At 26.4% G+C, this 16996-nt stretch overlaps 1 protein-coding gene across 6 annotated transcripts in view; it reads right to left on the bottom strand.

Moving 5' to 3' along the window:
* Nucleotides 1–16996, bottom strand: part of LOC142328710 (sorting nexin-14-like) — a 106061-nt gene that overhangs the window by 57878 nt on the left and 31187 nt on the right. For 4 of the 6 annotated variants that reach the window (XM_075372648.1, XM_075372649.1, XM_075372644.1 and 1 more), the window contains 2 exons: nucleotides 10237–10287; nucleotides 1470–1623 (listed from right to left, as the gene is read on the bottom strand). In XM_075372648.1, coding sequence (XP_075228763.1) covers nucleotides 1470–1623; nucleotides 10237–10287 — 205 coding nt within the window. The remainder of the gene's footprint in view (nucleotides 1–1469; nucleotides 1624–10236; nucleotides 10288–16996) is intronic. The other 2 variants (XM_075372646.1, XM_075372647.1) reach the window with 1 other exon arrangement.

The following is a 16996-nucleotide window of genomic DNA, read 5'->3' as shown; positions in this document are numbered from 1 at the left end:
GTGATGAACAGCAGCAAGGTAGGCCTTCCACCTCAAAGACTAAGGACAATATTGAAACGGTTAAACGAATGATTCTCGGTAATCGATGTATTGCAGTTGATTACATTGCAAGTGACTTGAATATAAGCTGTGGCTCAGCATTTTCAATCATCCATGATTCTTTAAACTTTTGAAAAGTCTGTGTTTGCTGGGTTCCACATCAATTGACTAGTATCTACAAAGAAAATCGTTTGATAATTTCCCAGAAGCTTTTGAAGTGTTACAAAGATGAAGGAGACTCATTTCTTAAGTGAATAATAACCGTTGATGAGAATTCAGATGTCTGCAGGAAAGGTGATGATGATAATCTGGGATATGGAAGGTTCACGTCAAACCTAAAGGTCAATCAGTAAACAGTGACAACTATTTTGATCTAGTGCATTTACTGAAGCAAAAAATTAAATCCAAAAGACATGGTAAACTTTCTAAAGGCATGATTTTGCTTCAGGATAACGGTCGACCTCATGCAGCCAAAAAAACAGTCCTTTGCCTTCAAGATCTCAGTTTTGAGCTGCTGGACACCCTCCATACAGTTCAAACCTGGCATCAAGTAATTTTCATCTTTTTGGCCTATTAAAAGAAAAGCTGCAAGGGAATCATTATCGATCTGATGAAGAGGCCATAGAAGCGGTGAAAAATGTTCTGTACACCAGACCGAAAACTTTATTCCAGGAAGGAATTCAAAAGCTTGTTAAAAGATAGACTAAGTGCATAAAAATAGGAGGGATTATATTGAAAAATAATGGCGTGTATCATTTATGTAAGTACAAATAAATATATTGATTTTTTGAATTTCACTTTACTTTTTGACTTTCCCTCGTAGATGATGAAATAAATTACTAAACATGCATAAATTAGTTTATAATATTGCTTACCTTTCTTAGATTCCTTCTTTTATCAATTGTTGATGCATTTCAGAAGCAGTTCATTGTTAAAACATTTTGTACTTGTGTCACCAATACAATAAGTTTTGACAATGGAGTGGTTCCTAAATGAGTCAACAAGTGACAAAAGAATGAAGCTAAGAAAGGTAAGCAGTACTAAACATAGAAACTACAGTGATATTGGCAGAAAAGATAATAGTAATTATTATTAGTTCATGATGAATAGTTAATACGTAGATAAAATAACAACTTAAACGATCAAAATGCAAATAATGAAATGTAAAATTATCAGCTTTTAAGCAAGCAAAGCTTAAAATATCCTTCTTTTCATTTTTTCTCTCTCTTTTGTTTAATTTAGTAACAGCCTTTAATTTAAATACATCCTTCTAAATGACTAAATTAATTTTATATACATGACATTTTTCCGATGGTTTTTTTAAGTAAATTCTGTCAAATACATGCATACAAATTGAAATCAAAACCTTAATTCTTTTTTAAGGTTTTAATTTTTACAAAATCTGTAATAAACAGAAAAAAAATACTGACAAACTCAGAATCAGTTTCCAATTCCAAACTTGCATCGATGTTGTATGCCTGTCCTTCCATTACAGGTTGTGATTTTAAAGCACCTTTTATTTTGTTCAGTCTACTACCAATACGAGAAACAGTGCTACTTCCATCTTGATTTCTACCAACCAACCTGAGTAAAAACAAAAAAATCATATAAATATTACTTTAAAATTCTAAAATTTCTATTATTTTCAACAAAAAATTTTATTTTCAACACTAATTTCACAAAATCGTCTGTGTGTGTGGGCACAAAGATTAAATCATATCTAAAATTAAAATCATTACTTAAAAATATTATAATCGCAATATTAACAGTCATCATAATTGTTTTAATATTATCATTAATTAATTATTTAAACCAGTCATTAATTCATTAATTATATTTTCTGACTGAAAACAAGTTGAAAGTTTTATATACTTTTACATTTTTTTTTTTTTTTTTTTTAGTTAATTTCTTGTCAAACAATTACATCACTCTTCTAACCATCTCATCTAAACAGCACCAAGAGCAAACATTATAAACAAGTTATATTAGAGAAATGGGGTAAGAAATATTTAATCTTAGAATTATTAACATGAAGACCATCCAACAATTGAAGATATATTATGTCATACATTGATATCATGTCTATTATTAATTGCAAAAATTAAACCTAACATTTAACCTCACTTTACAATAACAAATGTAATATTTTTACCAAACCTTTTATTCTGACAGCAAAGAATTCTTTGTTTTTATACCAAAGCCAATCTCGCCTGAATTTTTGTTCTTATTGATTACTTTCAAAAATGATTCTTTGAAATCAAAGAAAATCACACATTGACAAATCCTTTTGTCAACAGAAATATATTTATCCTGCCTTTTTTGATGCAGGCTTATCTTAAGCAGCAGAAGACAATAAACAAATATAGCTATAACCATTCTTTGATTCTTCAGAAAGTCGTAAAAAATCACACCTTCCGTATCTAAAATCAGATAAGACACACTTTACTAGTTAATGGGTGTGTGTTGAATTTTTTCTTCAGCATTCTCTTAGTGTTTCTATTCCTGCTTGATAACAGGTAAAACTCCAAAGTTACATTCATCACCATGCTTATTACATTTTCATTTTTTTTTAAAGTACAGAACAGAATGAATTCAACATGCGATCAAACAGTTACTGTTATTTATGCTTCATAATTTTATCAACATACTGCTTAATCTAATAAAAAACAACTGTCTTCCAAGACACCATCTCCAACACTGAAGCACTCACTAGTGAAACATTTTATGTACCTGTTAGCATTTTTTCATCTATGCAAGACTTTTCATATTATGCTACATTAAATTATATATTTGGTTGTAAAACTGTTAAAAATAAAATCTTACATTATGTTACAAACACACTTAAAAAGCAGTGTTGCTGACTTAAGTGTGAAATGTACATAATAATTTCCCATAAGCTAGTTATGTTTTAAATTAATGGATGAAACCTTGTATTCAAACAAATTTCCATTACGAAATTCCTTTAAAACCTAACATTAATTAATTGATTGCTAAGTAACAGTAATTCTTGATAAGCTACGAGTAAGTTGGAACATGATGTATCAAAGGTGACTCATAAAACATTAAAAATTAAATAATAATAGATGGAAATAATAAATGACAATTTATATTAAATAGTTATTATACATATTTTAGTTAATATATAAATTTTCTGAGTTTTATTTTGAAGTAGACAAATTTACTGTTAAGATAGTGATTTAAATAATGTATCTTATTGGGAATAACTAATAATTTTCACATAATGACAGTAACAATGATATTAGGACAATGTAATAGTAATAAAAATAAATAAATAAAATAAAAGCGTAATCAGAAATCAATAACAATATGATTTCACCAAAAAATTCACATTCAGATAATTTTTTTAAAGAAATATTTATTAGAAGACTTCTACGGTTTAGATGACATATTACAAAGTAATTTACAATTTGTAGTATGACCCTTATATAATTATCTACATTCTATTAAAAGTTAAATCAAGAAAATAGAAAAAATTATTAGAAAAAATAAATTAAAATTTAAAATACTATGTTATTCCTAAAAAAAACCTGGAAAAATTCACTTACACTAAAACAAAAAATTAACAATGTAAAATAAAATTAAATTGATATACTTCAGAAAACATTACAATTCATCATCTAACTATATAACAACCTTAGAATGAAAAAAAAATTAACAATGAGCAATTTAAAACCTAACTGCTACAGACTAAATACAGTTGTGATATGAAACATTTATGAATGAAATGAAAATAATGTAAATTAAATTAAGTTCAGTATTTACATTAGTTCCAAAGAGTACATATTTATACAGAAGATGTTTGAAGTGCGTGCCCTGCACAACAATGCACTTTTATTCTAAAGTGATCACATACCGAGAGTCACCTGACCCAAAACATTGTTATTAATACTATAGATTTCTTACTGAATGTTAATCTACAGCTCACTAGTTGACTGGTAATTTGATTCATTAACTATCCTTCAAATAGCCCCAGAAGAAAAAATCACAACCAGACAAATATCTACTTTCTTTTTCTGGTTAGCCTGGTTACGTACCACCATAAGGTACTGCTTCTGAGAATGAATGAGGATGATATATATGAATGTAAATAAAGTGTAGTCTTGTACAGTCTCAGATCAACCATTCCTGGGATATTTGGTTAATTGAAACCCAACCATCAAAGAACACCGGTATCCACGATCTAGTATTCAAAACCGTATAAAAGTAGCTGCCTTTACTAGGGTTTAAACCTTAGAACTCTCGACTTTAAAATCAGCTGATTTGTGATGATGAGTTCACCACTAGACCAACACAGTAGGTTAACCAGACAATTCTGGAAAACACAGGTTATCATCCTCTACTGACAGTTCATTCATCCATTCATCTGTAGAAGCCACATGAATGAGTACTAGTGAATGGTTTGATGTGTGACATGTTGCTTTATCCTGTTGGAAGAAGCTGTACTCTTTTTCAAATTTGTTAACCGAGTGTAGAATTCTTTGAAAATTTCATGGTACATTTCCACACTGACAATGTGGTCAAAAAATACTGGCCCCACTATAAAAATATTTACTGATTATTTAATGATTACCCTACAATATAACCAGCAACAGCACATTATACACTGATTTTCTCATCACGAAGTGGAAGCTCAAATATTTGGTGAGGAATATTAGTCATCTAATATCTAGTGTAGTGAAAATTGGTATGTCTAGATAAATGAAACCACGCCTTGTCTGACATGAAATATAGCACTGACTCGACCTTTCCATCAACAATGTTTCTGAGAAACCAGCTACAATAATTAAAACTTTTTGGTTTGTCTGTTAAACAATGTGGTTTCAAATCTAAATAACAAAGAATCTTATGACAAGATATGTATTTTATATTACTTTTTTGTTGTGATAACTTATGAATAAATTTTTTCAGACTAGCAGAATTTCTTCTTTGAATATTGTTTAAGGCCTCTGGAGTACTAATTGAAGATTGTCTATTTTGTTTTGCATTTGAAACCAACCCCATTGTATGCCATTTTTTAACCAAATATTCTACTCTTTGCAGGAATATTGGCATTTGAAAATTGTTCCATGAGTATTTGACATGTTTCTTTAAAGAATCCAGAATGCTTATAAGCTTCCAATACAGCAACCCCTTCCTCAATCAAATAAAGCATTTCAGAAAAACAACTGCAAAGAATGAAACTATACTGCACTGAAGCATGAATAGTTTACAACTGATTGCAATAGATAAGAATAGTAACATATACAACTTGTACTGGCATTAGTTGTAGCAGCATTAATGGTGGCATTAAAATAACTGCAGTTAGAGCCAGCTCTTTTAAATTTTAAGCTTTTCAGTTTTAAGCTCACTCTGTGCAATGGCTGTATTTTGTGCAACATTATTTAACAGTGTACACATATGAACATTTTTTACAGTAATCAAATAGTATTTTTTTTTATCATTAATTTGCTCTTGCTTTATTGAATAATTTACCTTTTCACTTCCTTATCAAAGTAAAGTATTGTATTCACGAAAAATTTCAGTTTCCAGGTTTAAACAGAAATATCCATTTTGACTAGTTTCAGTGTGATGCCTGTATCTCGCATAACTCAAAAACGATTAGTCATAGGATGTTGAAATTTTGGATTTATGACTATAGTAACATCGACTGTTCAGTCGATTGCAATCGAATAAACCAAAAGTGTCCAAAAAAGCTCAAAATCCACAAAAATTTGGATTTTTTCTTAACTGCAATAATAACCCCTCATTGTGAACTTTTTTTCAATGATATATCAAAAGTGGTACTTACTTTCATTGGTTCCAGAGCTTTTAGCCAAATAAAATATTTTAATTAGTGAAATATTTGGACCTTACAAGGGAATCAGACATCTCCTTTTTTATACTGATTTATTAATAACTATTAACCCACAATTGTAAAAAAAGTTTTACTATAAATAATAATTCAATAACAAAAAAAAAAAATGAAAAAATCAGGTTTATTAGTGAAATAAAATTTTTTGAATGTTTAAAAATGTGTATATGTAATTTAATAGGCATTATTACATATGTGTATATGTACTGGATTTGGTGAAATATTTGATTATTTAATATTAATTGAAAATTATAATTTAGAATTGTGTTATTTTTGAATTTTCTAATTTAATTTCTGTTTAATTTTATTTAATTATTCTGGAATTTCTGTTAAATTCTACGTTAAAATTAGCATTTGTAACCAGCATACAGGAATTCACTAAACGGAATAGTTTAATTATTATTAACTTTTGTTTATACGACATACCAGAAATCTAAAATTTTTGTTAATCAGCAACTCATGAAGATAAGAATTAATACTGATCTGGTAATACAAGTAATAAAGGGACTTTTACTCTATCCTAATACTTCATGTAAGATTTGTTGAATTAATAATTGTATAAATATTTTATGTTAATAAACTAATACTTCAGCAATTGTGTAACTGTCCACTTTATTAAAGAATTGGAGGATCGTATTTCACTTTCAAATGAAATAAGTTTAAATGAAATGCAGTAAAAAATGTGTATATGTAATTTAATCAGCGTAAAAGGAAGTCATGTAGTGTCCACATCAGATTTTTTTTATGCTTTACAATGCAACTATAAGTTTAATATAAATCATGCTGTATTAATTTTAGGTAATTACAAGTTCTGATTTTACATAAGTGAATTTAATTATGTCTATTAAGTTTTTCAGAGATTTAAAAATAACATACATTCTGATATTTTTCAAACATACCATAGCCACTTCTACAATAGGCAGGCATAAGCTGTTTCTGTCAAAATTAGTTCTATATTATGTAACAATTTATTTCATTTTTTTACTTATTAATTTTACCCTTTTGTATTCACATATTAACTTTTCCTTTCAGTAAATACTGTTATGTTTGCATAACAAGAGATGTCAATCTTCTTTCCTTTGTAACTAATTGTTAGGTCTTGCTTTTTCTCATTGCAATCATTCTAGGAGTTCCATAATTATAATAAACCAGTATTTTTTTTTTAAACTATGTTTCTTGTGAAGTTTTAAATTAAAGTTGTGATACACGTATCTGTACTGAATTATCCATTAATAGTAGTAGTTCATGTTCAAAGCCAATGATGTTGGAAATGTTAATAAACTAAAACTATTTGTAAAAAAAAACCTAGGTTATTTGAATTATCCCTATTATTTAATCTTTTTTTTAAATGTTACATACAACAATGCAATTAAATAAAAAAAAATTTAATCCAACTAAAATTTTGTTCACTATATTGTACTGCCATATTACAATATATAATATATATATAGTAAAGTTTTTAAGTAAATTGGATACATTATTTTTTCTTTAATTTAAAAATTCTTTTTGTATCCTATTTCAATTTTTCATTATTTTTTGTTGTAGTTTTTTCAACTCTAATTACAGTCACCTAAAAATATTATGTAATGCCATTTAGTTTCAATAATAAATTTTTACAATGAAGAAAGAATGCTCTCAAATATTCAAATATATTTTATGACAGTGAAACAAGAAAAACAATAAATTCAGAACAACAGAATAGAAATAGACTTTTGAAATATTACAGAGAATGTGAAAAAGGTAGGGTAAATAATTAGTTGTAAAACAGATTAAAGAAGTGAGAAGTATTAAGTAAATTTCTTAAACATACAATGCTGGTACCTTTGGATGCAAGCTTAACAAACAATCTGTTCTAAATTAGCAATACATTTCTTAACATCCCAGTGACTTCACAATGTTCCTGGTTAACTTTTATCCGTTTGTGACTTTTTACCTCCTCTTGTTTTTTGGTTACATTTTAAATAAAAATGTTTCAACAACTACATGAAATAAACTATTAAAACATGTAAGATACAATGTAGAATAAAAAAATTTAACCAGACAGATCTCAATGGAAATTAGATGTATGGATGTGACATTCCCTCAAAATGCTAAGGGTCTCTTAATTCAATCATAATTCCTGTACTTACTGTCGGATAATTATGAATTATATGTTTCACATATAAACCTAGTACCTATTCAAGTAAAAATGTAATTAAATTTTTTTTTAAATATTACAATTTCTGAAAAGCAGTAAAATTAAATTCAAAGGTTTAAATAAAACAAAACAGAGCAAAGTTTGATTAGATTAAAAAAAAGTTATTAATTTAGATTCTATCGCAAAATTTTGTTTGATTATTATTTTTTGGTGATATTAATCAAAATTCATGCTGGCATTACATTAATGATGGGTACACTACTGATTACCTATGTAATACAAACACCAAACAAAATATTCTACTTTTCCAAAGTAATTTAATTGTGATTCAATGTATAATTGAAAACAAAAATAGTTAATTAATTTTATAATAATTGTTAAATTTTTTTAAAGCAGAAAATTCTCATATGAATTATTTTTAAATGTAATCTTTATTAGTACAAACACAACTACTGATACATGAATGATATCAACATTCTTCTAATTTTTTGTATTAAATGTTTACATAACGTTTCACTTCTATTTTTTTTTGTTATTATAACTGGTACATAGAAGATGACAGCTCAAATACAATGAGCATTTTGAGTTCTAAAAACAAACAGCAATTAGAAAAAATGGAATGACTGTTACAAATTTCAGAATACTATTAGGATAATTCTAATTAGGATTTTATAATATGTTATTACATGAGTTTTTATAGTTTAAAATATTTTCAATAACTATTAACATACAATATATTCAATGTTTTATAAATAAAAATGTTAATTAAAGTAAATATTTTGTAATTTAGATTTCTTAAACACGCTGACAAATATTAAAATATAGCTTTGAATTTGCTTGCAGGTACTTGTAAAAAAAATTATAAATTCATACAGATTCAAAAAAATTATTTTTTTGATGAATGACAGCTGAATATAGTTTTTGGTGAGAATAACAAAGTACTGCAACAGGAGACTAGTCCATGGATGTTGTGGAGTCAGCTGATTCGCAACTATTTAGACTAACTACATTTAAGGGTAAAAATGCAGGGTAAATTACTATTAGATTGTAAAAGCAAATATAATAAATAAACGTTTAGAGGAAGATAATTATTAAAGAAGATGACTTCTGCAGGATGTACAAAATACAAAGGAATGCATTCAAACCAAACAAACCACCTGAATTAACTAAGCATATAAAAATTTCCTGTTAACTTGTTAAAAAAAAAACCCTACAAAAAATAGCTTTAATAACAGAGTAAGCATAATACCTGAATTCAGTCCTAATTATATATATATATGTATATCACCAATAAATTTAATATAGATTTTTTTTTTTAATAAAAATAAATTACATATTCAGAGAAAATAAAATACTGGTGATTCCATTACAATACAACTTGTTTCATAAAATTGTACTAAAAAAAGAAAGTAGTTTAATTTGTCTTTATATTTGGAAAGGGGCAGAAAGGTAATGAATAAATACAAATTATAAAGTAGAGAACAATTAAAAGCCCCAAAACCTAAAAAAACTTGAGGTTTGATAATATGATCAACAAAAAAGAGTAAATGCTATTGAACAATAGGAAAGAAACAGTAGATAATAATAAGTTACTTTCAATGACATTATTGATCAGAGAGTAAAACTTCGGATGGATAACTGAGATCATATCACTTCTGTAACACTATTTAGAATAATACAAGATATTAGATATTTTAGGTTAAAAAATTTATCATAAATTATTTATTAAAAAGTAACAAATGAGGTAAAGTTATGATTTTTCCAATTAACTAGCAATAATTGCTTTAAGACTTCTAGTGTGACAAGATTAAACAATTATATCCTATTGCCTATAGCAACCCTTTCAGGTTATAAATTTAGAAATATTATCTATAATTTCAGAAAATACTTCACATAGCTAAATTCTCTGTTTTAAAAGAAATTGTATTACAAAATTGAAATCTTGTAAAATAAAATAATCATTAACTCAAACTAAATAGTCTACCAATTTTCCATAATATTTTTACAAACCAATATATATAATTTTTATTAAATAAATAACAACAATAATAAAAATAAAAACTAATGTAGTGTTAATCATAAACAAAATAAAAATTGTCCATATTTAAAAAAGCAAAAAAATTGAAAAAAAGAAGAGTAAGCAGTACTCAATGTTAAAAATAAAAATGTTATAGAAATACCAACATGCCTTAATTTGCTAATGCTACGCTTTCTTGCGGTTGAGTGGTTAATTGGAGCACTGCAAAAAAATCATGATATATGCAAATTAGCTTAAGTGAGAAGTAATAAATAAATAAAAAAAAAGACAAAATAAGTAAAATAAAATTAATAATTTGTGTATTAATCTGTACCTGATAATTCACTCCTCTGTTGTGTAAGACATATGTATACCCATTTTTATACGTAAAATATAATTCTTAACTAAAATATCCCTTTTAATCAAAATAAATCACTACGAACCAAATTACAGTAATCTCTTTAAATATATAAATATGGTGATCATATGGTGAACGTATGGTTTTACTTAAGATATAATTTTTACTTGTAACAATAATTAATTTTTTGATGTAATAATGATATATAACAAATTTTATCAGTAAAAAATGAAATATTTTATCAAGTATTCCTACACTAGATCCCAGAAAAATGATTAATATATCTCATGGGATTTTTAAAAACTCCTGTGATGGTAAATGAAAGGGATTTAAAATCATTGTGAGGATGGACTTGACCAATTTCAATGTTACTAGAGTAAATTGGTTGTTGGATTCAACCGATCCAGCAGCAACCAATTAACAAGTAAACAGAAAAATATAACTGAAATAAAAGGAATGTACGATACCATGTTGCATCTACATACAACTTCAACAAACTACTTGACTTCCTGGGAGTTACCAAATCAAACTTTTGCAAGCTCACTTCAAAATGTATAGGAAACCCATGAAAACAAACCTAATCATCCCACACACCACAAATATTTTTTTCTTCACAGATGCTGCATCATCTAATACACACACCACTTTCACTAGACAACAATGAAGAACTCAACATAGTTGCATATTATACATGTTAATGGACCTAAACTTAGACACCATATTGCATACAGAGCATAATAAAAACATACCTAAAGAGAAAAAAATACAAAACACCGGCATACCACAACCAACAATCATAAAAGCTTATCAGTACTTTTGGGAAAGATAACTGCAAAAGTATAAACAAAACATAAAAGATCATATATGATTTTAACAGAACATGCAATGTAATTAAAATAATCTAGTAGTTACTAACCAAAATGAAAATATTACAGATTATCATACAAGTCAGATATTCATTCATCCAATGACACCAGCATTACACACAAAAGAAACAACTAGGATAAACACAACAAAGATCATACAAGATCACATCTCATTTGATGTGCATAGTACCACTAAATTTGTCAAAACAACAAATTAAATGAAGAAATAAAAACTCGGATCAAATATACTATTTACCACATAATAGAAGGATATCAAAATCATTTTGAGCAGCGAGATAAACAATAGTGCAACACTGAAGATTTCCATGTATTTAGTTATTTAACTTGTCTTTAAAAGAAGTTGTTAATCACATTTTTCCACAATGATAAATGATTATAGAGTATTTTATTAAGTTACTAAGAGATACCTATAACTTCATTACCTTTATTTTATTTTTGGATACAAAATGATACATGAGTATTGTACATAATCATTTTTTTTATTAAAGCATTATCATACGTAATAAAATAGCCATACCTCAACTTACACAGAATGTATCTAATTTAAATTTATCAAAGACTATATAATTAAAGAGATAATTGTAAATTGCAATCTCAACGAACTATATTTTAAACGATAACGTGTTACATACCAAAAGAAAATGAAAGCAGATGTGACAGATAAAGAGATATTATTTTTAAGCATATTCTGAAGATACCTGTATAACATTGAAATAAGTTACGATGATTGAATTTTATTTATAAATAATAAGAATTTACAAAATAATTAGTTTATAAAAAATTATTTACATTTTATCAAAAAAATGTTCAATAATTAAAATCATGTGTTAAAATGATTAAATTCTACAATGTTGCAATTTAATAATAAATAGAAAAAAATATAAATAAAGCAATAAAAAATAAAATTAACCTTAAGATAAATTTTAGTATATATAAATAAATGGTAAAATTACTCAACAGTAAAATAAAAGCAATGCATTTGATATATATTAATTAACAAAATTCAATGTTAGAAAATTTGATGTTAATCTAAAAAGTAATATTCACAAACTATTTTATTATTATTATTATTATTCAGTTTTATATTTTGTTTATTTGCATCAGTATCAGATAACACGGTAAAGGCTAAATTAGTTCAGTGCACGGGTCTCAAAAATAAATTATTTACATAATAATTAAAGAGAAAAGAATTCCTACTATGCGATTTATTTACAAAGTTCTGAGAACATACTAAAAAAAATGACCACATATTTACATAATCAAAAACCATGTAAATGCTAAAAGACGAGATTTAAATCTAGTTTTTTTATTATTAAATTTGCAACTTTTTTTGTAGCAAAAGCTATTGTTTAAGTTATTATATTAAAACAGCTTAAGGACTGTTTCATAGAGGTCTTGATCTTCTATTATTAGCTTTTTATTGATACAAGGCAGGTTCAACAAGTTCCAGGAATTGTCTCATACAGTTTAAAATAGCATTTGTAATAAGGAAATTTTTTTGTTTTTATACTAGCAAACTCATATCCCCTTTCCCCCATCAAATTTCCTGTTTCTCATACAATACTAAAATCGCTTTGTATTGTGTATATAAGAGGGGAAAAAATCAGCATAGTTTCTTTACATTATTTTTCACCAAAGGACTAACTCACAAATATCAATTAAATATACAAGTAGCCCCATATTTTGGGTAAATTCTTTATTAACCTTTATATGTATAAGTATTATTGTGAGTGTGATGTTTGATAAATAAAGAAATACTAATTTTAATAATGCATATTAACATAATTAAATACAAACAGCTGATAACCATGGCAGTAACAAAATAACAAGTTTGTTTACATTTATAGTAAGAAATAAACATCTTGATATTACAAATAAAGAGGAAATGAAGTTGGAAATGACTATATATATATATCATTTTGTGTTTTGCTTAAAAAATCACTGTCAGACATTAATACTGCTTGAACAAACATATGGAGAATTGGCTGTGAAGAAAACAGTGGTGTACAATTGAAAAGTGTTTTAGTGATAGTCATGTTGTTGTTACAGATGACATTCATAGTGGGCATCCATCTATGTTGACAAATAAAGAAAACATTAAGTATGTTGAAAATGTTGTTTGAAATAGAGGTTTACTTTTTTGATTTGCAGAATATTTTTCATTGTGAATTCATTCTTAAAGGACAGACACTGAACAAGGAAATGTACAACATGCTTCATTGTTTATGGAATGCAGTAAGAAAAAAGCTTCTTGAAAAATGAAAAACAAAAAATTGAATTCTTTTGCATGACAATGTACAAGCAGCTCAATCCACGTTTGTCAAAGAGTACCTGGAACGACGCAATCTAACTTCTCTGGATCATCAACCGTACTCTTCTGACTTGGTACCAGCTGATTTATGTTTCCTCACTTAAAAATTCCTCTGTAGAGGAAAAGATATTAGAATGTCAATGGCGTGATGACCAATATGATGAAGCAGCTGAGGACGATATCTCAAAGTTGGTACCAGGAATGTTTCCAACAACTTTAAAGATCCTTTATTAATAAATGTTTTATTATACATAAGCATTCTTGCAGCAATTTAATATTATAATTAAAATATAAACTATTACCTTTAAAGTACTGCTATTATTCTAACTTGTAAAGTTATACAAGCACCATGGCCACGGCTTCTTCAGGTGTTTTTATTGAAATAAATGGAAAAACATTTAAAATTTTATTAAAGTTAACAAAACTATAATAAATTAAAATAATAAGAATAAATATAATAATCGTTCATAAAATAAATTGCAGTAATGATGAATGTGACAAATTTTATATTGGTATGACCAATAGAGCTATTAAAAAAAGAGCAAACATTTACAAGCATACAAATATAAGAGCACAAAAATTAAATTGCACAGAACAAATAAAAACAAAAAACACATTTGATACAATTGATAATTTAAAAATACTAGAAATATAAAAATATACTATAATATAAAAATATACTATATACTATACTATAATATAAAAATATAGCACTGGAAAAATTATGCACAATTAAAAATTATATAGTACAGATATTATAAATGAGTAATTGTTTTTTAATAAGTAGAGTGGATCAGAAAAATTTGAGAAAAGTTTAAAGTTTTGAATTGTATCACTAAGTAAATAATGTAATATACTGATAGTAACAGCAATTCAGTTTTAATGAAGTGACCGGGAGAATAACATACTCTCTCTAATTTTTAATACTTTAATATTTATTCTATTTATTTCAATACCTGAAGAAACTGTGGGCATGGTGAAAGTGCTTGTCTAAGTTTACAAGTTAGTAGAATTATAACAGTACTTTAAAGGTTAACAAAAAAATTATATTTTAATTATAACTTATAGATGTTGGAAAAAATGTGTGGTTGTATAGGAAACTACTCTGAAGGAAAAGGAACTTTTTGAACCTATCTTGCAAATAAGTTTAATTAATTTTAAATGGATCTGAATGTTGTTTACCAGTATTTAGTTGTTCAGGTTAAATTAACTCACTATAAGGGCTGGTTAACTAGATAATGGACAAAACTATTTTTTTTTCTTCTAGAAATACCCTCTAATGGTCAGACCAACAAACATTGACCATGAAATCTGCTATTGACTTAATTTAAATATATGTTATATTCATAAACTAATACTAACATTATTTTGTAAAAATACACAGTAATATTTCAAAGCATATTTACAGCAAGAAAACTTCAACAAGATAAACAGCAAGTTTACACTAATATTATATATTTAACACAATTTATAAGATAGCAAGCTTTAGCTAAGGTAGATAGTTAAGACTTTTGTAGAGGACATACTTAACAAAAATGTAAGATGCATAAAAATACTAAACAATAATCACAGATAAAAATCCTTCGAATTTTGAAACACCCGGTATTAAATAAATTAAAAAAAAAAAACAATATATCTATATATATATATATATAATGAAATTATTACTCTAAACAAGAGTCCTGCTTTTTTCATAAAATAAAACCTTACTGATATTTTTGATGCAAATTAAAAAATATATAACTAAACATTAAAAAAATATATTAAATAATATTCTTTATTCAGTAATTACACATGAATACTGAATTCTAACAGGTTTTTAAAATTTTGAGTAAAAGCGACTACTAAATTAAGTCAAACTAAAATCTACTACTAATTTACGTTCTTCAATTCTCTGAAATAATTGAAGTTACAATACAGATTTTTAAAAAAAATCTAATATAATGAGAACTTTAAGCCAGAAACTAACAACCCAACATTGCTGTTGATCCATAAAATAAAACCAATGTTATATGAAAGAGTAAAAACATAAGAAAGAAAAAAAATGACCTGAGGTCAATTTTTTTAAGATATAAAAAAATCAGGTTCTTAAAAATAAAAAAAAAAAATGTACACAGATGCCAGTAAGAGAATAATTCAAACTATGACTAAAGGCCACTTGAGCATATTTTTGGAGTTACAGAAACAGAGTTTACATTTGTTATGATATGAACTCTTATTATGGGACACAACAGTATCCTAGAAACCAACTTATAAAATCTCATCAATGACTACTAATATAAAGTCGGCACTGATTTCTCAAAGTAAAAATATTTTTACTACATCAGCTTTCATTCTTTGAACACTAGTGCCATACTGCCATTAACATTTTTCTACAAATCGAACAAACAGCATTTCTACCCTTTAAGCATAAATCATGTACATCTAAAAAAAATACATAAAATTATAACGTAATAGCTTTTAGAAATTCACATTTGGAGATTTTCTACTTTTTTACGTAACTTTACAATAAAAAAAGAAACCAGGAATGTGATTTTTTATAAAATTCAACCTTTTTTCATTAAAATTATAAAAAAGCAAACACAGCAAAAACGCGCTAAAAGAAAAAATGAACCATGCCAAACTCTCTCTAATGTTGGAAAGGGAAGATAATAATCTCCATTTAACTTAACACTGAAAAGATATATTTATAAAAATAATTTAAAGTAATTTAAGAGTATATTTCGGAATATACTATATTTCATAAAAAAACTATCACTTAAAATACAAAAAAAAGAAGCATGATATCACTGAATCACTACAAAATCCTTGTGATAAAAAAACAAGGAATTACCAAAATCTGTTTAAGGAAAATTACTGACTGCTTATGTGTTAATCCTGTGTTTAGTTATACAGAAATTTCAGCTGCAGTAATGAGCAAGTACAATTTTTCCTATTGTACTTAGAAAAGTAACCTCATGTTATATATTTAATTATGTTGAAATACTTTCTAAACAAAAAAATCAAAATATCAAAGAAAAAGTATCCAAAATTATCCATTATGATCCAAAATATCAAAAAGCACCAGTATAAATGACACATGCAAGGAATGATGGTCACTGGGTGAGGTGCATATCATAATAAGTAGAAATGTAAAACAACTAAATTTCCAACATAAAGCATTTTTTGCCTTATTGTACTTTAAGGGTGTATACTGATATATTGTTAAAAATTCTTATACTTGTCGATTACTTGGATGCTACCTATTTTTCACTGTTTTCAGTTGGTATTTTGTATATTAATTATTGTACTTAATTTAAATATCACTCTTGTTATTAATACCTTATACTTAATGTTTTTAGATGAGGTTAGCGAGCGTTAGGTTATGTTAATACT

The sequence above is a fragment of the Lycorma delicatula genome, chromosome 8 (assembly GCF_047948215.1).
Source record: "Lycorma delicatula isolate Av1 chromosome 8, ASM4794821v1, whole genome shotgun sequence".
Classification (NCBI taxonomy): domain Eukaryota; kingdom Metazoa; phylum Arthropoda; class Insecta; order Hemiptera; family Fulgoridae; genus Lycorma; species Lycorma delicatula.
Note: the sequence above shows the minus strand (reverse complement) of the source record. Positions and strands in the feature narration are given on the sequence as shown.